This window comes from Mirounga angustirostris, unplaced genomic scaffold (assembly GCF_029215605.1).
Source record: "Mirounga angustirostris isolate CCGP_5_RB_7025 unplaced genomic scaffold, mMirAng1.0.hap1 SCAF_13, whole genome shotgun sequence".
NCBI classification, from domain to species: domain Eukaryota; kingdom Metazoa; phylum Chordata; class Mammalia; order Carnivora; family Phocidae; genus Mirounga; species Mirounga angustirostris.
In genome coordinates, this window is record NW_026991721.1 from 71,948,008 (window position 1) to 71,972,512 (window position 24,505).

Sequence of the window (24,505 nt, forward strand, 5' to 3'; positions counted from 1 at the left end):
ATCACATAATCATTGATTATGTACAAGTTTTAGGAAGTCAGAAATTATATTAAAGTAGTTCAGTGATTTGGCCTTCCTGAGGTTGAAGTCAAGCAGCAGATGTTGACTGAAAACCAAAGACAAATCTCAGTGCTTCCCTAAATGACCTTTGCTGTCTGTGGCTTCTTAACTACTGGCTTTGTGAGTGCTTACAACACTGTTGTTTTACTGGAATTTCTTAACAAAACAACGATGGGGAAATGTGTGGGTAAGAATAGTGTGATCTGGTTTAAAATGAACCAACTTGCTAAACTTTCACTAACAATTTGATATTTTTCATATATACATGTGCTTGGTAATTGTGGGCATTTAAAAATACAACTCTTCTTATTTAATTTTATATAAGTAGGAAAACATGATTTTAAGGTTGTTTTTTAGTTATCACTTTATTTCACAATTTCTAAAATTGTCTAAAATGTTATTAATTGCTAGCCAGATCCTCATTTGGCTGCTGAAGAAGAAGCTAAAAGATTGGAAGAACGACAAAAACAAGCAGCACAGGAGAGAATGGAACAGTGTGAAAAGGCTCATGTACGGGGTTTCCAAGCAATGAAAAAGATCCATTTGGCTCAAGTAAGAATTCTGGCTGGGACCGCTGCTGGTAGACGGACTGAAAGACTAGGACTAACTGATTAGTATAAATGGTTTCCAAGTACAGAGGTATGAAGAATGGGAAAATAACAGTCTTTGATTCACATCATTTCAAGTTTCCCGACTTTTACCTCCTGTTTGAAATTCAGGTTGGGTGCAGCAATTCTCATGGTATATTGCTGTCTAAAAGTTTTTGTAATGATGAATTTATTAAAAGTTTAGTATTTTCATCAGCCAGAAATGGCCTGAAAAGAAATTAATCACTTTTCTTATTTAATGAATTGCATTTGTACTCTGCAAATTTTAGGATTCTGTTTATTAAATATTTACTTTGCAAAGCACTTGTTGGCTTTGTAGAGTATTGATTCAAAGGTAGAGTCATGATCCTGGCTATCAGGGAGCTTTGAAAAATTGTGTCATAGAGCCATACGATACGTATTATGAAAATTGGCTTTATAATTTTAGCTTCTGTCATGCTTATTCAGTGAGTGTTTATCCTGAAACATAGCATAAAAATGATTCATTTTTGAAGTCAGACCATTTCTTCTGTATTTGACTAATCCATCTGGATGTTTCAAACACTCAATGTGCAGAGTGAGTTTTTAATTTCTGTGGGAATTAAAGGTCTTAAAGTTCGTTGGTATAATTTTAACTGATTTATAAATGACCTTCCTTAAATTTTTAGATTTTATAAACTGGGAGTAAATTATGATTAAAATAACTGATTGTCTGAATTATTACCAGTAATTATCATTTAAGATTTAAACTGATAGAAAAAAGTGTGAAAAGCAATTATAAACTGAACGCATTCTTCCATAAATCAGTGTGTTTAGTGGTTAAGAAGGTGGACTCCACAGTCTGCCTGGAATTTTCTCCCTTCTTCACTGCTTAGCTGGTTGACCTCAGCAAGTTACCTAGCATCTCTGAATTCTGTTTTATTGTCTGTTTTGTGAGGATTAAATGAGTTTAGTAAAGCCCTTAGAATTGTGCCTGGAACTTACAGGCTCACAGCAAATGTCAGTGGTGATGGTAGTTGTTATTATAAAATAATTCAAATAGAATAATATGCCATACTTTCAGTGAGCCAGAAATCATATATTCAGATAATGTTGAAGTTAATTTAGTGAAATCGTTTGAATCTTAATATAAAAGAAATGAATTTATAAAACTTCATATAAGAATAAGTAGTGTTTATATTATCATTTGGCAAACACTATTACACGGGCTCTCTGCCTTTTGACTTAGTGTCTCTTACGTGAGAATGGTCATCAAAACGTGCAATCTCACCACTGGTAGAGGATTTCCTTTTCCCCGGGGGAGCCTTTTTGCTGCAGACCCCATTGTGCCTTGGGATCTTGTTTCCTGCTAGAGTCTGTTGTAACTAGTATTTGGCCTCTACCTGCTTCTCCAATACTATCTTTTCTCCTTGTGCATACCCTTTCTACCCATACCCTAGAGCAATGTATTCTCCCCAAATGCCCGGTACCTTCATCTCCATACCTCTGTGCTCCAGCTACTATTTCTTACTTGTACTCCTTCTCCTTCACCCACTTATATCTGGCTAAATCCTCAACTAAGGGGATGAGAGGTCTTCCCTTATCCTTCCTCACTATCCTTCACCACCAAAATGTAGTTAGATAACCTCACTAAAACACTGTACTTAAACTTTCATATTAGCCAGACCTTTTAAGGTTAAAGAAGTACATTCAGAACCCCTTTCATCATGGAGATTTGTGAGCGTGTGCAGTAACAAGAAATATCTGTTAAGCCAGTCACTCTGGATCGTGGTCCTTGCCCGGGACTGTTAACGTACATCCTGCTGGCTGCAGGGAGAACTGGAACAAAGTACACTGCAGGAGCCACGGCAGCTCATAGAGACTGTCACTTCACAGCCATCCTGAGAAAGGAGATCTGTAGCCAGCAGACAATTTGGAAACTTTGTGGCTGACCTATCCTTCCGTAATGCTAACATAATACTAATTACCTGCATGTTGATCTCTAGGCTAGGAGTGAGATTGTGTTCCTAGCATCTCACGTGGTACCTGGCTTTCAGTAAATGTCTTTGAATGAACAGTTATGTCTTTTTGTGGCAGAAAGAGGGAAGGGGCAGGGAGAAAACTCCAGGCCTTGTTCCTCATGATTTCTCCACTTTTCCCTTCCTGTTAATGTCACTGTCTAAAGTCTGTGACTGAACTGTTGTTGATTAAGTCCCTCTTCTTGAAGACTCAGGAGAAACTAATGAAAGAACTCAAACAGCTCCACCAAGAGGACCTGGCACGTAGGAGACAGACTGTAGCGCAGATGCCACCACAACTAGCTGAGCTTCCGTACAAACGCAGTGAAATGAAAGAAGACTGGCAGAGAGAGCTGGAATTTGCCTTTGAAGACATGTACAATGCAGACAGGAGTAAGACTCTTTCACTTGCCGTAAGCTTTCAGCAGTGCTTCTAAGTGTTTTGCTGGGGGAATACATTTGTATTGACAAAGCAGTTTTTATGTTGGGATGAGTTCTTGGTTTGAAAGTGGCCCTCATATTTTAGACTTAGAAATGATAGTGGCCTTTCATGGGACACCTGGGTGGCTCAGTCGGTTAAGCATCTGCCTTCAGCTCAGGTCATGATCCCGGGGTCCTGGGATTGAGCCCTGCATCGGGTTCCTTGCTCGGCGGGGAGCCTGCTTCTCCCTCTGCCTCTGCCCCTGCTTGTGCTCACTGTCTCTCTCTGACAAATAAATAAAATCCTAAAAAACAAATGGCCTTTAAAATTTTATGCTCAAGTTCTTTTTAGTCATTTCAGAATGGAAACCTATCCTCTCTTTCTTTACTGAGAAGTGAAAGGAAACCTGATTTTGCACCTCGAACCAGAAACTTTGCCCACTGTGACTGATCAGATCCAAGATGAAGAACTGGACCTTTCAATGGAACAAGAAAGTGTAGGAGAAACTGAAAACATTCCAGTGACAGAAGCTGAAACAATATGTTCTAGTGAAGCAGACGGTAAAAACAACTTCTGAGCTGAATATTACCATATTTCATAGAAAAAAAATGCTAGTAATTTGCCAACAGGAAAATCTGGTCTAATTTTAGTGCAAACAAATGACTAATACTAATGGGAGTGATGGAAGAAAGAAGCCATGTTTTTAGATTTTCCATCATTAAAGATCCTTTTCATATACATAGGAGGAAAGTCATTTTGTTCACATGTACATATAGTCTGAAGATTTTTAGGTTAAGTTAGATGCCCAATTCTGAATTTCTTTGAAGGCTCAGCATTATCTTTAGACTTCATCAAATCAGCAAAGATCCTGCTATGTTAATTACTGCTAAGTACTTCATGAACAATAATGAGTAACACAAACTTCAGTCTCTCTTCTAAACTTCACCTCTCTCCCCACCATTCTTAATTCTTTCACTTGGCTGTCTCACAGCTACTTAAAGCTCCCTGTCTGACTATACATTTAAACCTCCCTTGCGTACTGAAACTTTGTCTTCTTCATGTTAGTGAATGATACCACAGTCTGTAATTGTCTTAAGCCAGACCAGTGAACATTACCTGTAACACCTCCCCCTTTACTTCACGTCTCCTTAGAGACCAAGTTCTCTTTATTTTGATCTCTCCCCCTCCCCTGCCACCTACTAATACTGCCTTTGTTCAAAACCACTCAAGCTTTCTTATAAATCTTTATCCTATACTGTGGATAGGTACCCCTTTGAGGTTCCAACTCTATGTGGGTCTCCTGTTCAACTCCTCGGGTGAGACTCCTATTAGACTCTACGTTCTATCCCTGTCTCCTATGTCCACACTGCTGTCTAACAGTGTAAGGTTACTGTAGTTTGTCAGAAACATCAGAAGATGGGTTTAAGGTTCACTTCCTTCCAGAATTCCCAGTTATACTTTCTTTCTAGCCTCTGAAGAATCTTTGATTTCCTTACCAGATCAGCAGTGCCTTTAAGGAAGATAGTTTTACTGTTTCATCCAGCGTTTTCAGTTTTTTAATTGGGAGTATTATTCAGATCTCTAGTTTGTCAGAATTGTAATTCTTGCCTTATCCAAAGGGACAGTTACTTTTCAGCTCCTGCTAATCCCATTTGGAATTGCTCAATGTTGCCAGCTCTCTTGATTTTTCAAAAGAATGTAGGAATCCCATTGATTCAAAAAATCCATTTTTAAAAATACTGGCAACAAATTTAATTTCTTAAATATGAGTGCGTCACAGACTAATGATGATTGAAAGAAGCGAGGCAGAAAAGAATACCTAAATATAATTCCATATTTATGAAGTTAAAGTAAACAGACAAAACTAATCTGGTCTTGAGATTAGAACAGTGGTTATCTTAGGGGTGTACTGAGTGGGAAGGGGCATGAGGGAGCTTTCTAGGTGCTCGTAATGTTCTACATAATGATCTGGATGGTGTTACATAGATACATGTAAAACTCTGAGCTCTACTCTTAGCTTTTGTGTGCTTTATTGTTTGTAAGTTAAAATTAAAAAGTTTTTAAAAAAGTATGTCAGGCAAAACTGCAGTTCGCCAGTTTTCAACTTTAATGGATTTCTTAAATTTTATTCCTTGATTAAGCCAGAGAACCATGTATTTACAGCACAGTTTTGTCTCCTTAGAGAATTGTTTGTACTATGCTGAGTTTTGGTGTTGTACCACCAACCCATAGGGAAGAATGGGGAAATAACTGAAGAATTTTCTTTTTAACTGAAAGGGATCTCTTTATGAAGATAGGCGGGAAAAATTTTCTCCAGATAGTACCAGGAATAATTTGGGAGCACCTGATTGGCTTTTAAGGTTATAACTAGTAACGTTTTCCTCTGTAGCTTACTAAGAAGTACAGACCCATATTTGGGACCCTTCTCTAGGATAGAGTATAAAGTCTTACAGAACATTTGAATGCTAATCTCACACAGGTTAATTATGTGATATGCATTCTGTCATCATTAGGAAGCAGAATAAACCTCTCCGTGATAAATTTTAAGCTTAAAATCGGTGTTGCATGCATATTGTTGGAAAATAGTTGAATTTTGGTGCCTTTATTTAAATTTAAATTGAAAATTATTCCTGGTTATAAAATTGCAATTGGGGTCAAATATAATTGTACGTGCTGTTAAATTATAAATGAAAAATATGGAGGAATATAAAGTTGTGCTTTTTTCTTAACTAGTGTTTGTGCGGTTGTTAAGTAAACTGGAATAATTTGCTTGGTATATAACAGGTCCTGAGTAAGTTTTTTTTCTTTTCTTTTAGTTCCCCTGGCAATGAAGACCCACCAGGTCCCTTCAAAAATTCTTTTTAAAAAATTATTAAATAAGATCCGAAGCCAAAAATCTCTCTGGACAATTAAATCCACATCTGAGGATGAAAGTGAAGTGATTACAACTCTTAGTGAAACCGAGAGTAAAGCACCAACAGTCGAATCAGGAGCAACTGTTGGTGAAGAGAGAACATCATCTTCTGGGCAGGAACAAGGTGGTTCTCTCCAGAAGTCTCATTTTGTAGCACACCTTTCTAAGTTGTTCAAAAATATGCTCATTCCTGAAACATCAAAGAATAGTGGTCAAAAGGAAGAAAATGCTTAAAGCCCATAGTGCTGCTACTTCAAGGCAGTAAATGTTTAAAAACCTTCATGAACCTTCTTCCAGACACACTTTAACGTAGTAGTATTATTTATACATGGTTGACCCTTGAAAAATGGGTTTGAACTGCATGGGTCCAATTATATGCTTGGTTTTTTTGCATAAACAGAAGATTTTTTGAAGGTTATGACAGTTCGAAAAAACAGAAACTGCACAGCCTAAAGTTACAGAAAAAATTAGAGTTAGGTATTTTAAGAATATAGTATGTAATACATATAAGATACAAAATATGTGTTAATCAACTGAGTATGTTATTGGTAAGGCTCCCAGCCAACGTAGGCTATTAGTAAAGTTTTTGGAGAGTCAGAAGTTGTAAGTGGGGGGTTTGGCTTCTAACTCTGGCATTGTTCAAGGGTCAGCCGTATATATTAGTAATAGTCCAATGTAACTGATGAATCAAAATTAACCAGTTTGTTATTGTTAAAACATTTAGCCAGTTTCTAATTTTTCTTGTTATTTTTTTGTGCTATTGTGAGCATCCTTTTAGTAGTCTTTGCGTACATCTTTATTTCCTTAGGAACAACTCTTGAAAGAATTCCTGAATCAAAGAATATGAACAGGTTAACAGCTTTTGAATACATTGTATTGTGTGTTTATTTCACATTGCCACCAGAAATTTGGTTTCTTTGTCACTCTTAAAGAAGTTTTTTTTGGTAGATGAAAGGCTGTGAAATAAATTTCCAGAAGTTACAAAGGTCAAGCCAGAACATTATGTGGACTTACAGACTAACAGATGAGTCGTGATGATGTAATTCCTCTTTCGTTTTTTTTTTTCCTTAGAGTTTTATCTTCTGTACTTTTTAAAAAATATGATTGGATTTGTATGGAAGTATTTTGCTACCAGGCTTCTGAAAGAAGTGACATACAGTCTATGTCTAGATTTTGGACTTTATCCTAAGTACAACAGGAGATCTGGAACTAATTTCTTCACTTGACCTCTTGACACCACCCTCTCAGTTTTCCTACCATAGTGGCTCCTCCTTTTTGATTTCTTTTGCTGCTGTTCTCATCTCTACAACCACTAGTCATTGCTCCCAGAGCTTGTTTCTCTGATCCTTTCACACTCCCTGCTTGAATGCTATTGTCATGACTTTACATTATCATCTTTATTCTGATGACATCTGAGTGTCTTTCTAGCCTTGACCTCTCCTTTGAACTCCACTCATTTACTTAAATGTCTATTTGACATCTTATAATCACATCTTAAACTTTTCCGAAAGTGAACTCTTAATATCCCTTCTCACCCTCCCCTTGCTTTTCCTACATGCTTCCACATTTCAATAAGTGGCAATGAAATTCTGTCGCTCAAGTTGAAAAGCTTGGTGTTCTGGTTCCCATTCTTTATATCCTACATCCAAATCATTGCCAATCCTGTTGGTCTCACTTCCAAACCTATCCACACTCCAGCCAGTTCTCACCACCTACCATCCTAGTTTAGGCTATGTTTCTTGTCCATTGTAAATTCTTGGCATTGGCCTCCTAACTGGTCTGTCTGCAGATTTTGCACCTCCCTGCTACGATCTAGTCCCAGAATCTTCTTAAAACACAAATCACGGGGATTAACATAAGAATAAAAAATAAATAAATAAATAAATAAAGCACAAATCACCTCTAGTCATTCCTCGGGGAAGGCTTCCAACAACTACCCAATTCATTCGGTTAAGACCAAAGTCTTACAGTGGCATCAAAGCCTTGTATAATACATACACATATATACCCCTCTCCCACCATTTCTTTCACCCTCACTTTCTCTAACTTCATTTTCTCCCACACCTCCCTCCCAAACTACTCACCATAGGCATTGGCTTCCTGGCTGTTCCTCGAACATAGCAAACATGACTTACATGGCCTTTGCAAATTGCTGGTCTTTTTGGCTGGGGAGCTCTTGGATATTTCTATGCCTCACTCACTTCCTTCAGATACTTGCTGAGACATGGCTTTCTCAGTGAGGCCTTCTCTGTTCACTCTATATAAAATGGCAAGTTTTGGGGCGCCTGGGTGGCTCAGTCTTTAAGCTTCTGCCTTTGGCTCGGGTCGTGGTCCTGGGATCCTGGGATCGAGCCCCACATCTGGCTCCCTGCTCAGCGGGAAGCCTGCTTCTCCCTCTGCCTCTCTTGCTGTGTCTCTCTCTGTCAAATAAATAAAATCTGTAAAAAAATAATAAAATGGCAGGTTTCTACACTCCTCCTCCTCCTCCTATAACCTTCACTCCCGATCCCCTTTACCCTGCTTTTTTTTTCTCCGTAGCTCTTACCTTCACTCCTTCCGTTGCTCTTACCAGCACCCCCTGGACCATAAATTTACTTCCTTGGTTTAGTTGCTTCTTGACCCTTTCTCCATCCACCCTGTACATCCTTCAATTCCATTGAAGAGAGGAACTAGGTTTTCTTCATTGCTGTATCCCCAGGGCAAGACCAGTGCCTTGAACATAAAAGATGCTCAATTAGTATTTGCTGGATTGAGTAGCTTAAAACAAGAGTGGATTGGAAGTCAGATGTAGATATGATATTTAAAGCCATGGGCATAGAAGAACTCTTCTAGGAGAAAGAATTTAGTGAGAAGAGGTCTTATGACACCATTTGAGGGACTCCACCATTTATAAGATGACTAAAGAAGGGGCAGACAGCAAAGGTGGTAAAAAGGAGTGGCCGACAAAGTAGGAGAGAATGTGGTTTTAGAATTCAGTAAAAGGAGGCTCTTTCGTCTTCAATCCATAACCACGTTATTTTTTAAAAGGCCCTGTACGAGTTGGCTTTCTTCAGCATAATCTTGCTTCATTCATTCTCCCGTTTGTCTGACTACATCTCCTATTCATTCCTACCTCCCCACCTTCTTTACCTGGCTCATTCCTTCTTACCTTTCAGATGCCTGCCTAAATGTCATTTCCTAAGACAAATCTCACCTGAGCCCCTAGTCTAATTTAGATTCTCCTGTAATACTCTACTGCATAATCCTTTCTTTCTCTTATATAGCACTTACCAGTTACTAGTTTTGTAATTTTTTCTTAGGATGATTAATGTTTCTGTCCCCCCACTTGCCCTGTAAAACCTCCTTTAGGCCTTTTTAAAATTTGCCACTGTATCCCCAGCATGCAGCACATAAGTAGGAGCTGTATAAATGAGTGAGTGAATGAATGAATGCTTGATGCAGAGTTTCTGACTACCCTGATATGGTCCAAGAAACTGCTTTAACTTCCTTTTCCTTCTCTGTTCTGATTTCAGAAATAAGAAAAATCCTATCTAAAAATGGCAGGGATACATTCCTTAAGCTTTTCTTTAAACTTAGGTGTCTTGCTTTGTCTATCCTTCTTTGCTTTTTCCTTGTGTTTGAAACTGTCAGTAAACCTTTTTAATCAGTTCTTCATTTTTTTCCTTTTGGTTCACAATTTTAGTCTCCCATCTGTCTTCTGGTACTAGGCTCAAGTTTAATGTATAAAATATGCAGTCATCTGGAACAAGACTGGATCTTAACTAAATATGACAGATGAGCCAAAATTGAATTGTTAATCCAAATGCAGGTTTTTGTTACTTTGTTCAGATTTAGGCTTACAGTGATAATATGTTCCTAATAATATATCTACTACAGTTGCTGAGAGTGATACTCTAACAGTTGACTCTGGACCACTTACTAGTGAAGAGAAACCACTTTCATTGGATATAGACTCTGAAAAGGAAAAAGGTATTTCTTTTTTATCACATTCTCAAATTAAAGTTGCTCAACTTAACATTTTTTTCCTAATAAAATTACATATGTGGTAAATGAATAAAGAGAATTATAGCGTTGTCAGAATTCTAAATTATTGAAACTAATTTTTGTTTTAGGGATTCTCTTAGAAATAAAGGAGGCTCAGCCTATCACAGCTGTAGCTCAGAGTTCAGTTCTACTTCATCCTCAAGAAGAAGCAGCCAGAATTAGAATGGCAGCAAGGCAGAAACAGGTAATCTGAAATTTTTATTTTTAGAGGTTTCTTTCTTCCCCTAGGTTCTATAATTTTGTGTGATCAATGAAATTTGTCTTACTGTCTGGCTGCTTTTGATACTATTTCTTCTGTCTTGTTTTATTCATTCAGCTGATAGAAGATACTTCATCTTTGCTTGTACTACTCATTTGACCCTTACTGCATTCTGTTTTATATTTAATACTTTTGTTAGAGACTATCTTTTTTGAAAATTCTATTTACTTTACAGTTTCTGGTGCAATGCTTTGTACATAGTAAGTGTTCAATAAATATTGGTTGAGTTCAGCTAGGCTTTATAACCTCAAAAGTTTTTTTGAAAAATAGTATTTCAGAAGAAAAATTGTTAATTCAACCTCCTTAACTATAATTTTGGTCCCATTTGCTTTAATACAAGATTTTTTTTTAACAGATTTCCTTGAAAGATGTTAATTGTCACTAAGCTAGTTTATAGTCATAGTTTTTATGAAAATACAGCTGGGAAGTAAGAATTCTGTAAACCAGTATTTCTTCTCAGATGAGTGTTTTCTAATCAGTATTCTAAAGCAGTATTGTCCAGTAGAGCTTTCTCTGGTTATGGAAATGTTCCATATCTGTGTCCCGTTATGGTACCTCCTAGCTGCATGGGCTATTGAATACTTGAAATATGACTAGTATAACTGAGTAACTGAATTTTCAGTTTTATTTTAATTCATTTAAATTTTAAGAGTCACATGTAGCTAGTAACTATTGTATTGATAGTGTAGTTCTAGAGGTACTACAGAAATGTAAATGGTCTAAGTTCAGTGGCTCCCGTGAGTGAGGGGAAAGTAGGGAAGATGCAGACAAGAACTCAGCTGTAGCCCTCTTGCCTGAAGGAATAGGTAAAATACCAGATTGAGACATTTTTTATTTTGAAAACAAGATTATTCTTCATTATCTGTAGCAGAAGTGTTCCTCTTCATAAAATTACCCATATATTCCTTGTTCTACTTATTCAGTAAATATTTATGTGTCTGCTGCTTCAACATCGATGGACTATGGGAACATGCTAACCGAAAGAAGGCGGTCACATAAGAGCACATATTGTATAATTTTATTTATTTTAATATCCAGAATAGGCAAATACTTAGAGACAGCAAGTAGATTAATAATTGATAAGGTTGAGTCTGGTGGAAGGATGAGGGGAAAGCAGGAAAGAGGAATGGCTGCTAGTGTGTATGGGATTTCTTCTTGGGGTACTGAAAAAGTCCTAAGATTAGTTTGTGGTAATGTTCGCACAACCCTGTGAATATATAAAAAGGCTGAAGTAAATACTTTGGGTGAATTTTATGGTATGTGAAATATTTCTCAATAAAGCTTTAGAAAAAGTTTAAAAATATATATATTTATGTGTTATGTGTGTTCTAGGGACTGTAGTAGGTACTGGATTTAGCACACGACCAGTCAGACTAGTCCCTGTCCTTAGGAAGCGTGGAGCTCCTCTGACATGTTCTAATTATTTGGATCTCTGTGTGTTTGTGTGTGTGTGTGTGTTGGTGTAATACTAGAGTTTATGTGTCAGCCCTCTGCCATTGTCTTCCCGTCTGTTTCACACCTGACAGAAGACACAGAATGTTGCTCATATATTATTTGGCCTCTAGATAACTGCACTCCCTTTATGGGTATGCCTAAGAAGTCAAATTATTTGTGAGGCCTTGATATTTAATTTCTTCAGTCATTTTTCTTGCTGAGAACACTGTAAATTTAAAGATGCAAACACAGAATTTGGCTGAGCATCATTTGCTGCTTCTCTGGAGGTGGGTCTTGAGTGGTGAGCAAGGTTTCACCGTGCTCCCACAGGAAGTGGGGACAGTTAATGTGTTTATTTTTTCCTTCCCTGTCTCTTTTTCTCCTTCCTCCTTTTCCCATCTCACCCTCTTCCTCCCTCTGGCAGGGGCAGTAACAGATAAAACATTACCACTTTCTTCTCAGGTAACTGGTATTCTTGGTGATGAGATCGGTTTCTTGTCAATGTAATTCATATAAACTTTTCTTTTGTCTGAGTTTGTTGTTAATAGATAGTAGTATTTTTGTTACTTAGATAATGGAAATAGAAGAGCAGAAGCAAAAGCAGTTGGAATTACTTGAACAAATTGAACAACAGAAGTTAAGATTAGAAACTGATTGCTTCAAGGCTCAGCTGGAAGAAGAAAAAAGGCAAAGAACACAGCAGACTGGGGTAGGATGCAGGAAATCTCATCCCTACATAGGTTGTTGGGGGATAAGAAAATATGAGCAGTCGTAGCATTCAGGAAAGTAAAATGCATTTCTAATTTTTATTTGGTAATTTTTTTTCTTTTAACACTGTGTGTGCATATATAGGTAGATATAGATACATGTATATGTGAGCTTATACAGACCTAATGGCTTTCATCTTTCAGTTTCTAAAGGGTACCAGTATATGTGACCTTGATTTATAAATAAAGTGTGTGTTGAGCTCTTGGACTTGGCACTAAAGGAGAATGGTGGATTACTTCATTTCTTAATAATGGAAGTGCCAGTCTTTTTTACGAAAAATAAAGCTGTATGAAAGTTTACAGTTGTAGAACTTCAGTTTATATAAAATACTTTAGTACTTGTTTCTGGATTTGCCTTTTAATTAGTAGCTTTGTCTTTTATTAGGTTGGCACTGCTCCAGCACCATACAGTGTAACTTCTGATGAAGATAATCATAGGCAGATGATTCGTAACTATCAACATCAGCTTTTACAGCAGAACAGGTATTAGCTAGGGTACAATTTATATGTGATATACTGTGTGGCTGCCTCTTCAGGATTTATTATTTGTTTTATATGAAGATCTAATCAGAATTCCCTTCGAACTATAGTATATAAGTTTCCCAAAGAACAATATGAATGTTGTTCTTTTTCCATCATGATAATGGCCAAACCTAAATTGCTATTTGTTGAATTTAATGTGTAGACACTTGAGAATATAGGGCATTTTTTTCATCAAGAAAGAATAATCTTTGGTTTTTTGTGCTTGTTATAGGTTTCACAGACAGTCTGTTGAAACAGCCAGGAAACGATTACTCGAATATCAGACTGTGTTAAAAGGAAAGTACTCATCCGGGTTAGCCACTTCATTGATACCTGATTCTGTTATATCAGTACTGCCACAGAATTCTCAAAGACCCACTGTTATATCAGAGCATTGGGATCAAGGTCAGAGACCCAAGTTGAGTCCTAACAAATATCAACCTATACCATCCATACAGATCTCCAAATTAGAACAAGATTATTTTCAGGTTCCAAGAGAAAGTCTCTTTCCACAAAGACAGGTAGAAACAGACAAATTAATCACTTCAGATGTTTTAGACAGGCAGTCTTTGGAATCGCAGGAACAACCTAAGCAACTCTCGCAGAGTGAAGTACAACAGAGAGACTATAAATTGGTTCATAAAGATTCTCATACACTTTCAAAGCCTTTGTCACATGATAGGCTGCTAATACAGGATCCTAAAGAAATAGCTGAAATATCTAGGGCAACAACTTTTCAAACTTCAGATCCCCATCAAAGGTTCTCAGAGAACAAGGAAAGTATACCCTCCATCCTAACTGAACGTTCTTCATTCCAGCCACTGTCAGCTGAGCATGCTTTTAGTTCTCTGCCTGCTGCAGTTGGATCTGGAAAAATCCAGGAATCCTTTTCAGCCATGAGCAAAAGTGCAGTTTCTGTAAGTCATTCTGTAATCAGCCAAATGCAGGATAAGTCTTTACCAACCTCAGAGAATATCACAGCCCAGCTGGGTAATTTGAAGGCTCTCCAAGAACAGTTAGACCTACAGAAGGAAGTTCTTCGGTCAAGACAGGAAGCTCAGGAACGATTGCTTTTGTACAAACAGAAAGAATTGGAAGGACAAACTGGCCTCTCTGTCTCCCTTCCATTAGTATCTCTGGATTCAGTTGCCACACTGCCTTCTGCCAGAGCTGCATCGGGGAGAATCCAGGAATCTTCTCCAACCAGGGATGATACTGCAGTTCCCTCAGGCCATCTTGGGCTCCCACGACTTCCGGATAGGCTTTTGAGTTTTTCACAGCCTGTCTTATCACAGCAAGATAATTTTAAATTTCTCCAAGAACAGTTAAATACTCAGAGGGACAGCCTTCAGGCGAGGCGAGAAGCCCAGGAAGTATCATGTGTACATAAACAGAGTGAATTGAATGGAAGAATATGGTCTGAACAGACTGCACCCCCTTCTCTCCCTTCTCACATAGCTCAGCATACATTTACTTCACTACCTTCTGCTGGCACTCATTCTAGAAAGATCCAGGAGCAGTTTTCATCTGAGAGTGCAAAGGGACTTCTCTCAAGCCAGTCTGAAGACCAAAAATCTCAGGTTGGGTCCTTGAGTTTCCTACAGCAGTTCCTACCTCTGCATGATAGTTTGCAGTTGCTCCGAGAACAGGTGACTACACAGAGGGATGCTCTTCAGGCCGGGCGGGAAGCCCAGGCAGAATTGCTTTTGCATAGACCAAGGGATTTGGGAGACAGTAAGTCTGGGCAAATGAGTTCTTCACTTCCACCAGCGGTTTCTCCGTCTTTAGTTACTTCACAAACTTCTGCTAAAACTGAGCCAAGAAGAATTCAGAACTTTTATTTATCTGAAAAGGAGAGTGTTCTTCCCTCCAGTCATCCGGTAATCCCAGCATTTCAGGATGAGCCTCGTGGTTTCCCACAGCATAACCTGCCACGGCAAGAAAATTTGACAGCATTTGAAGAACAGTCACACACACACAGGGTAATGCTTGGTGCTGAACAAGAAACTCGGGAATTTGTACACAAACCACATGAATTAGAAAAAATAGTTTCTTCTGAACAGACTGGCACCTCTTTATCCCTGTCCCAGGTAGCTGAGTCTGAAAGATTCCAGGAATTTATGCCAATCAAGAGTGACAGTACAGTTCCCTTAAGCCAGTCTAAGATTCCGAGATTTCAGGAAAGACTTCTGGGATTTTCACAGCTTGGCTTGGAGGAACACCAAGAATGGCTGGATACAGAGAAGGCGGTCCTTCATTTTAGCCAGAAAACCCAAGGAAATGTATCTTCGGAACAAACTGACTCCTCATTCAGACCCCAGGTAGGACAGCCTTCATTTACTTCGTTACCTTCTGCTGAATCTGGTACAACACAGGAGCCTCCTTCAACAGAGAGTGATGGTAAAAATCTTGCAAGCCATCTTCAGATCCCACAATTGCAGGATAGGCTTTTGAGGATATCACAACTTATTCGGCCTCAACAAGATAATTTGAAGGTGCTTGGAGAAAGGTTAGCTACACAGAGAGAAGCTATCGTTCAATCTAGACAGGAAGCTCAGGAAGAATTACTTTTGCACAAACAGAGTGAGTGGAAGCAAAGAAAAGCTCCTGAGCAGGTTGGCTCCTCTTCCTTCCTACCCCCAGTTATACAGCATTCATTTGCTTCATCACCTCTTAGTGAATCCGGAAGAATCCAAGAACCATATTCAACTAAGAGTGATAATACAGGTTCCTCAAGACATTCTGAGACACCAGGATTGCCTGATGGGCTTTTAGGTGTATCACAGCCTATTTTACCTCAGCAAGATCACTTGATTGCACTTCAACAGGAACACTTGTATGCACAAAGAAATTCCCTTCCGTGTGGCAAGAAAACCCAGAAAGAATTGGTTTTGCCCAGACAGTATAAATTTGAGGAAGAGTTATCTTCTGAGCATTTTGTCCAGCTTCCCCAGGGTGATTTGAAAGTACTTCAAGAGCAGTTAGAAATACAAAGGAAAGCCATTCGATCTAGACAGGAAGTCCAAGAAGAAGTACTTTTGCAAAGACTAAGTAAATTGGAGAAAAGGGTATCATCTGAGCAGATTAGCTCTTCATCATTATCCCAGGGAGCACCGCCTGTTGCTGACTCTGAAAGAATCCAAAAGCCTCTTGCAACCAGAAGTAACAGTACTGTTCCCTCAAGTCATCCTGAGATCCCAACATCCCAGGATAGACCTTCAAGTTCATCACTACCTGTTCTGCCTCTGCAAGATTCTTTGACAGCCCAGTTGGACTTACAGAGGGAAGTGGTGCATTCTAATGAGAAGGACCGAGAAGAACTGCTGTTAAACAAACAAACAAAATTGACTGAAAGTGAATCTGCCGGGCATGCTATTCCCTCTTTGTTTTTACCCACAGAAAGCGAGCATTCATTTATTCCACTGCCTTTTGCTGAAGTTAAATCTAAAAACCATGGTGAATTGTATTCATCTAAGAATGAACATGCAGCTCCCTCAAGCAATTCCATGATCCCCAGATTTCAAGATAGACTTGTGTGTTTTTCACAACCTGTCTTAACTCAGCAAGATAACCTAGGACTTCAGAAGCAGCTGGATCTACAAAAGAAAGTTCTGCAATATAGCCAAAAAGCCCAAGAAGAATTGCTTGTACAGAGACAAACAGCATTGCAGCAGCAGATACAGAAACATCAAGAGACCTTGAAGGATTTCTTTAAATATAATCAGGTATGTATTAAACTTGAATACCTAGAAATTAAATTAATAGAGGTAACCCGACTCAGACAAGCTAGATATATTTTTAATCTCAGGCCTAAATAAATTCTCAGTTATTTGAGAATAAATGGTTTGACCTTAACTGCTTTAATTTTCTACCTTAAACACTGGAAATTAAAACATAAAAATTGAGGGCGCCTGGGTGGCTCAGTTGGTTAAGCGGCTGCTTTCGGCTCAGGTCATGATCCTGGAGTCCCGGGATCGAGTCCCGCATCGGGCTCCCTGCTCAGCAGGGAGTCTGCTTCTCCCTCTGACCCTCCTCCCTCTCATGCTCTCTGTCTCTCATTCTCTCTCTCTCAAAAAAAAATAAAAATAAAAATAAAAATTGACTCTACCTTGCATGGTGTTTATGAGGTTAATAGTTGTTTGAAGCCCAACTGATTTCAGCCTTATTTTGACATAGCCAAATGCAAACACCCTTAAAAATGCAGATTGCCATTTGAAGTTTTTTTATAAAGGCTTTGAGCTTACCATGAGATTAAATTGCAAGGGCACTTGGGTGGCTCAGTCGGTTAAGCATCTGCCTTCGGCTCAGGTCATGATCCCGGGGTTCTGGGATCCAGTTCCCTGTCGGGCTCCCTGCTCAGCGGGGGTGGGGGGGTCTGCTTCTCCCTCTGCCCCTTCCCCTCCACTCATGAGCACATGCGGGCACGCTCTCTCTCGCAAAAATAAAAATCTTTTTTAAAAAAAGATTAAATTGCAAACTAATTAGCAGAATTTCTTTTATGCAAATAGCAAGTCTTGTGCTTTCTGTATAGCACTTTGTCGACATTTGTATTTGAATCAAAATTAGTACCACCTTTTTCCGTTAGTGACAATATCACCACCTGTTCTAAAACTGGCATGATTTTAGGCTGATGGGCAGTTAGACGTGCTCTTTGTTATTGAGTTGGTGAGAAGACTCTGGCACGGTCACATTGACATTCATGGTTTCTCTGTAGGGGAGATGAGTATATTCTCCTGAATGTGAATCTATCCATTTTATTTTAATAGGCCACTTCCTGAATCTATGATTTAGCCTAAATTGAATTCTATAAATCCTTTGACATTCAAAAGAAGCCTGAGTTGAGTTCATGAGAGCTTTGAGTTGTAGGGATTTCCTGGTCATTTTAAGGAAAAGTAATGGGGAAAGAAAAGCAGGGAAGAGTACTCAAGTATAATGTCTTACTAAAAGACACAGTAGAGACTAAGTTTTTAAGTCCAAGCCCTGTGAAAGGCCATACTTTTCAATGGAAGTATCACCTTTTCTGTATTAGAAGCATTTCGCATTTTTTTAAATCTCTAAAATTGCAATAGTGTATTTGATGGAAATATTTGGTTGAGGTTCTAATTTAAGAAGGATGATACACATCTGGTGAATTCTTCACATGATCCCTCATCTTGTGTCATCCCCACCCTCAATTGTCCGCTTTCTCAGATAAGTAAGCCCACAGCTGAAGGTGATGTAGACACTCAGAAGCTCAGAGAGTGGCTTCCTCATCTCCAAGACCTAGCAGGAGATGATCAGGAAGGCATTAGTCTTGCGAGTAGGAGCAACTGTGGTGATAATCAGCTGCTTTCAGAAGAGAGTGGTGCCAAGCAAAGTGGTAAGATAACTCCGTTTTTTTATTGTAACTATCCTGATTATTCTTTACTTTCACCTTCAGCAACCTGGTGGCTGAAATAAAGCTTGTAGTATGCTAACAGATTTGTACTATGCCTGAATCTGTCACTGACTTGATAGGTGAGCATCTGGACAAAGAACTGGCCAGGAGATCCTCAAAGCCCCCTGTAGCAAAAGTGAAATGTGGCTTGGACTTGAACCAGCATGAACTCAGTGCTATACCAGAGGTAGAGTCACCAGCAAGTGGCAGAACGTCTATACTAGGTAAATAAATGGTTTGATAAAACAGGATTTTTTAATAGTTTTTTTCACCATGCTAAATTTCTTGTCTTGAAGAAACAGGCTGTGAGTATTCATGAAAGAAAGAAATGGTTTACATAAACAGTATTTAAAATTTGGACTTAAATGTGGCATTAAGTGACTAGTTTCTTCTCGTAAATGGTGAAAATCTGTTTACTGTAGACAAAAATTCTTCAGTATCCTCTGCTTCTGACACTCTTGCTTCCCTCTGCTTCCTTTCATATCTGCCTTCTTTCTAAACCTGTTTCTTTAGGAGTAACTCTGTGTTTTCTTTTCTTCTTTGCTGCTTTTCTACTTCAATAGCTTCACTGCTATTTTCTTGTATTTTTTATAGGATAATTATTATGCTTAAAATCCTGGCTTTAAAGATAGTTACAACTATATTTCTTCTCTCTACTTCTTCCTAGATGCAGTTATCTAGGAAAAGTCCTCCCTGCAATCTTCAGTAAATAGCCCTATTTGAATTTCATAATTATTTTTAGAATTCAGACTCAAGTAATTGATCAAATTTATCAAAGCACATTCTTTTTTAAGGGGGAAAATTGGCTTTGTCACTAGAAAAGTACGTAGAAGTGCAGTATTAACTGCTGCTTTGGTCTTAAGCCATAAAATATTGTACCTTTGTTTCTGACTGAAAGAATTAAGGAAGGTAGAGATTCAGAGTAACTCGTAAGAATCAGTCCCCTTTCTGCTTCCTTATTGTGTCTTATGGAAGTTGTAACTTTGGCAAACCACAGCTATTTGGGAATTAGTGCTTTCCCTAATTCAGAATGCACCCTGGGAGATTCTCACCATTGATTCCCATGATTTTTTTTTTATTCCTATGATTTAATGAGTTATGTTTGTGATTGCAAAAATGTCATCTTGTCTCAAAAGGAAAACGATGTATCATATAGCTCACCCTTCACCACCACCTCCTTATCCTTGAGCCTTCTTTTTTCAGGGCAAGTACTTAGATGTAACACTGCCCTTGTCTTTATCTCTCCGACACCCAATAAAAATCACCAATTCTCAGTTCTCCTTGTTCAGCTTGGGCCTCTGTCCACTTGTTCTCACTCCCACTCAGGAATGCAGGCCCCCTCAAGTGGCTACTACAGCTCCCCATGTCTTCCTGTTTCCAGTCTCGCTATACTCTAATTTTCCCATGGTACATTTTGAGTAAGCTCTCTCTGCATCTTCCTGTTTGAAACTCTTCATTGGGCTTCTGTTCGATTCAAGGAATAAGTCTAAATTGAGTCTCAGTCTCCAGCTTCACCTGCTAGGCCCTTCATGCTCTTGCTCCTCTGGGTGGGGCTGATTAAGGGCCCCTTCTCTGGTAAACTGGGCCTAAACTATCAAGTATCCTTCTCCTGGATCTTTGGAGCTTTTATCCTAGCCTTTATCACACTTCTTTGGATAATACTTTTAGTCAAAATATTACAGGCAAATGGTTTTAAAAGGCAAATAGTGCTAAAAGGTTATAACATGAAACAGCATTTTTTTTCCTGCCCCTACCCATCCTTCACCCCTTAACCTTACCAGAGGCAGCCACTTTTCAAGTCTTTTATGTGTTTCTTCTTATATTTACCACAAGAGTTGGCAATGAATTTTAGGAAAAATTAAGCTAAATTACCATCATCCTAATGTGTAAATGTTTTTCACTGCGAGGACAGTGAAACTGTTTCCTTTTTTTGTACAACTTTCTTGTATAGTAAATTGTCTCCTTTTATTTGCTTAAAGTTTGTTAAATATCTGTCTTCTCACATTAATACTTCTTTCACATACCTGTAATAGGTGAGATCACACCAGTTTCTCTGTGAAACACCTTCCACTTGAAAGTTGGGGAGCTCTGTCATGCATTCTCAGTAAGGGTGTTACTGCTTCCGAAGAGGATGAGAATTGGTTCTTGGGGAGGTGAAAAGTCTTACTGTGTTTTTGTACCAAAGCACAGGTGTACATAAAAAGTTAGCATATCTGTAGTTAATATTTCATGGCGGTAGGAGGGGAAGGAGGCATGTAGAAGGAAAGATAATAGCTACAGGCTCCTAAGTCGTGTTGAGAGATACTGATCTATATTGACCCTCCAGTTTTCCTCTCTAGCTCATCTCTTCTGCTTTTGGTTTTTCTTTCTGGAAGAATTTCCTCAATTTTTTTTTTCTAACTTAGGAATTTTCATTTTGACTGTCAAATTGCAGTTTCTATAAGTTTGCTCTTTTCCTGGTTTTGTTTTGTTTTTCTTCCTTTTTCATAGCATCCTGCTGTTTTCTCAGGGGTGCAACGTATTACCTGCTTTGAATATATATAATGTTTTGTTTGGGTTCCTGTATTTTCTCCGTTTGTCTGAATTCTTTTGTTCCTTTTTTGTTTCTCATTTTTTAGAGGCTTTTCTCTAACGTCTTGCATATTTGAGTGGGATGCTAAAGGCTAGGTAGGAATTTTGTAAGCAGGGGCCTTGTTTCCTGCTGAACTTCATTAGAAAAGGTTTCTCATTGGGTACCCTCAATTTAATATCTGGAGTTCTTTTCCTTGAGGCAGTTCACAGTTTAGTTTCTTTAGGAAAAGATCCTCTGAGCTTGATACAAGTCTGGCTGTTGCTATTATGGAGCCAAACCTGGGGGGATCTGCATTGAGTTGCAGACTTGAATACCCCTGATTACCTCATGGCATCCTCCCTTCTTTCCACCGTTGCTTCCTTTTGGTGCTGAGCCCCCTGTTTTCAGGGTGTACTGGATTCAGTTTCTCCAGAGAATAAACCTTTAGTCTTCTGTGGGGATGATGTTGAGGGACAGGGATCTTAGGAGATGGGATGGATCTGTTCCAAGTACGTATTTCTAAACATTCTCCCTGTCTTTCGTTCCCTGGTGCACACTTTCCTTATGGAATACCTGGTGCCTTGAATTGCCAAGCTTTGCTAGGGTTGTGCACATTGGACTAGCTTCTACTTTGGGTATCTCCCACTCCTCTGTTTCCTTACTTGTTATTTTTGTATCAAAGTATAACATTCAGAGAAGTGCACAAATTGCAAGTGTTTATTTCAGTGATTACTGTTGTAATAACCACCCCTATGTAGCCACCACTCAGGTCAAGAACTAGAACCCTCCCCTTGTGTCCTCCCAATTACAGTCTATCCATTCTCTCCAGGTTAAACCTCTACCTTGATTTCTTACACCACAGATTAGCTGCAGCTATTTTTGACTCTATTTTATGAACAAAGACTACACCTTACAATACTATTCATGGTTAGTAAATTCTCCAGGCATTTTTTTCTGTGATTAGTCAATACTGAAGTATTATCTGGTGTTGGAAGTGGGACTATCATTAAAAAGTTAGTAAAATCGAAGTGAAATAATTTAAAGGCCTGTGTGAAAGATAAGCGGTTATTATTTTCTTGCTACATAGATTTTTACCTGCAATCTAAATTGCCACTTTCGTTTTAACTACTAACTCTAGAAACATAAGTGAAAATCTAATGAGTCCATCTTTTCTTCCTCCCAGGTAAACCAGACTTTTATCAAGACAGGGACCCTCTAAGAGTCTCAGTAAGCCGAGAACAAAGTTTCTTAGGGAGCCCACTGAACTGTGATGCATTTGGTTGTCTTTACCCCATTGCCCAGGAGAACGTCTGTGGTGATGACTCCAAGGAAGCAGGTGAGAGAGAGAGAAATAGGCAATGGAATTGCTGTGCACAAGGGTATGTGGACAAAAGATATTTACTGTAGTGTAATTTGTAATGAGAAATGGTGAATAGCTTTAGTGACTGTTGGTAATAGAATCATTATGGTGCGTCTGGACCATGTGGTTCTGTGTACTTGTTAAATGAAAGGAGTAAAACCATCTTTATGCATTGAAAATTGTCTGGAATGATAATCACCAAAGTGTTGGTACGGGTTTACCTTTGTTGGAGGCTGGGTTTCACTTTCTATTTTATATGTTCATGTATTATAGTTTTTTTTTTCTTTTTTACAAAAAGCACATATTCTTTCTTTACACAAAAAGCTGAATGAGGGAGTGAAGTTTATTTAGAGAATAGTAATTTTGCTTTTAAATTATTTTACTAAATAAATGCTAATAGGAAGTATATGAGGGTATGAGGTTTTCACCGTTGGCAACCTCCACAAATTTTGTACTTAAGCCTATTTGTAGCAGTCCATATTTAATTTAATACTATTAAATATTATCTTTAAAATATTCTGTAGCATTCTAAATGACATGCTTTTTGTTTACTTTAAAATATTTGGAAAAGAGAGTTACCAGGAAAAAAAATCACTTAATGCTGCCTCCCAAACACAACCAGTATTAATTTTTTTCCCCTTTTGAATTTCTGCACATATATAACAAACTGTTTCATGTCTGTAATACTGCTTACCCTACAAAGCATAGTTCTAATTCATACTGTTGCATTAGTTCCAAAGTATCTTTTAAGCAGTTACCTTTTCTAACCAGATTTCTTTCTATTTTTGCTGTCACTATAGTTTAATAGAATGAGAGACGAGGGAGAGCCAACAGTTTAAAATAAAACTGTTATCATTCTTTTAGATTTAGCCAGTGGATACCTGTACTTCTTTTTAGTCTACTGTTGGTGTCCTCTAGCCAAAGAGGACCAGGAACTTAACCTATAGTTGAACAGAGCTGAGAACAAGCTCTGACTTGTTGCAGTCAGGTAGAATGCTCACAACAGGGAACTGGGAGGTGTCTCAGTACAGGTATTAGAAAGGACTTACTGTAAGATTTGGGCTTGTATTAGGTGATTTGGGAGAGGCTTCAAGGAAATGGGGCACTACTTATGAGTGTTGGATGTTATCAGGAAACAGGGGCAGTTCCATTTAGGAATTATCCAGGAGGTGGGAATAATGGAGTGAGGCTTATGAAAGCTATAACTAGTAAAGAAGCAGCAGTTACTCATACAAAAAAAAGCAAGAAAGAAAAACACCAAAGTGCAGTAAGTGGTTGCTTATGAGTGGTAGGAAAAGGAGGAATTTACCCTCTTTATAACTTTTGGTGCTTTCTGAAATCATAATGAGCACATATAGCTTTTATTATAAATCATCATTCTCGGGGCACTTGGGATGGCTCAGTCGGTTAAACATCTGACTCTTGGTTTCGGCTCAGGTCATGATCTCAGGTCGTGGGATCAAGCCCTGCGTCGGGCTCCATGCTCAGCACAGAGTGTGCTTGTGATTAATTCTCTCTCTCTCTCTCTAATAAATAATATTTTTAAAAATTGTTCCTTATATTTGACATTAAAAATACATCAAGTCACACTTTTTGTCTCAATTCAGGCCAAGATAAGGAGATGCTTGGTCATTTTTGTGGTTTGGATTATACTCCTGGTTTTGTCTGTGTTTAGACATGAGTACTGGTGGCCTGATTTTTGTCTTGATCCATCATAGTCACAGGGTAGCCTTTCCTGTTATTGGTATTCTGTGAAATTATGTTTAACAGGAGAACACTAAAGCCTCGCTGATTGTGCCAGGTCAGCTCGGGGCTGCTTTTTCTTTCTCATAATCATCCATTGTTTCGGTCTTAGAAAAGAGGGTGCCGGCTTTGTTACTTCTTCTCTGTTCCCTCCCTTCCTCTTTATTCGGGTCCTCATCACCTCAGCCTGATTTCTTATGGTGGTATCACTAACTTCAAGCTCTGTACCCTTTGCTTTTTTAGGAAGGCGGGAAATGGTGCTTTGCTTCGGAAGGAAAGCAGGAAATTCTTGCATATCATGGGAAGATGACTGTTCAAGGCATTGCTTTCATGATGCTACTTCCCCTTTTCAATAATCTCATAACGGGCCCCTTGTATCAGTGAGTCCTTTCCAAACCACTGATACTTGTTTCTCTTCCAGCTCTTTCAG

At 38.5% G+C, this 24,505-nt stretch overlaps 1 protein-coding gene and 2 long non-coding RNA genes across 9 annotated transcripts in view; 1 reads left to right on the forward strand and 2 right to left on the reverse strand.

Moving 5' to 3' along the window:
- CEP295 (centrosomal protein 295) overlaps nucleotides 1-24,505 on the forward strand; it is a 53,920-nt gene that overhangs the window by 20,503 nt on the left and 8,912 nt on the right. For 3 of the 7 annotated variants that reach the window (XM_045894615.3, XM_045894617.3, XM_064577148.1), the window contains exons 7-18: nucleotides 472-612; nucleotides 2,854-3,037; nucleotides 3,458-3,625; nucleotides 5,882-6,103; nucleotides 9,856-9,948; nucleotides 10,092-10,207; nucleotides 12,288-12,425; nucleotides 12,869-12,966; nucleotides 13,238-16,730; nucleotides 18,196-18,364; nucleotides 18,502-18,645; nucleotides 22,156-22,308. In XM_045894615.3, the coding sequence (XP_045750571.2) occupies nucleotides 472-612; nucleotides 2,854-3,037; nucleotides 3,458-3,625; nucleotides 5,882-6,103; nucleotides 9,856-9,948; nucleotides 10,092-10,207; nucleotides 12,288-12,425; nucleotides 12,869-12,966; nucleotides 13,238-16,730; nucleotides 18,196-18,364; nucleotides 18,502-18,645; nucleotides 22,156-22,308 (5,119 nt within the window). Of the gene's footprint in view, nucleotides 1-471; nucleotides 613-2,853; nucleotides 3,058-3,457; nucleotides 3,626-5,881; nucleotides 6,104-9,855; nucleotides 9,949-10,091; nucleotides 10,208-12,287; nucleotides 12,426-12,868; nucleotides 12,967-13,237; nucleotides 16,731-18,195; nucleotides 18,365-18,501; nucleotides 18,646-22,155; nucleotides 22,309-24,505 lie in introns of those variants that run through there. The other 4 variants (XM_045894616.3, XM_045894621.3, XM_045894618.3 and 1 more) reach the window with 4 other exon arrangements.
- On the reverse strand, nucleotides 6,030-8,203 carry LOC135362397 (uncharacterized). The gene is made up of 3 exons (XR_010407025.1): nucleotides 8,064-8,203; nucleotides 6,994-7,118; nucleotides 6,030-6,169 (listed from the first exon to the last, which is right to left on the reverse strand). It is a non-coding gene; the product is annotated as an uncharacterized LOC135362397 (long non-coding RNA).
- LOC135362396 (uncharacterized) lies at nucleotides 8,262-14,100 on the reverse strand. The gene is made up of 3 exons (XR_010407024.1): nucleotides 13,970-14,100; nucleotides 8,525-8,691; nucleotides 8,262-8,399 (listed from the first exon to the last, which is right to left on the reverse strand). It is a non-coding gene; the product is annotated as an uncharacterized LOC135362396 (long non-coding RNA).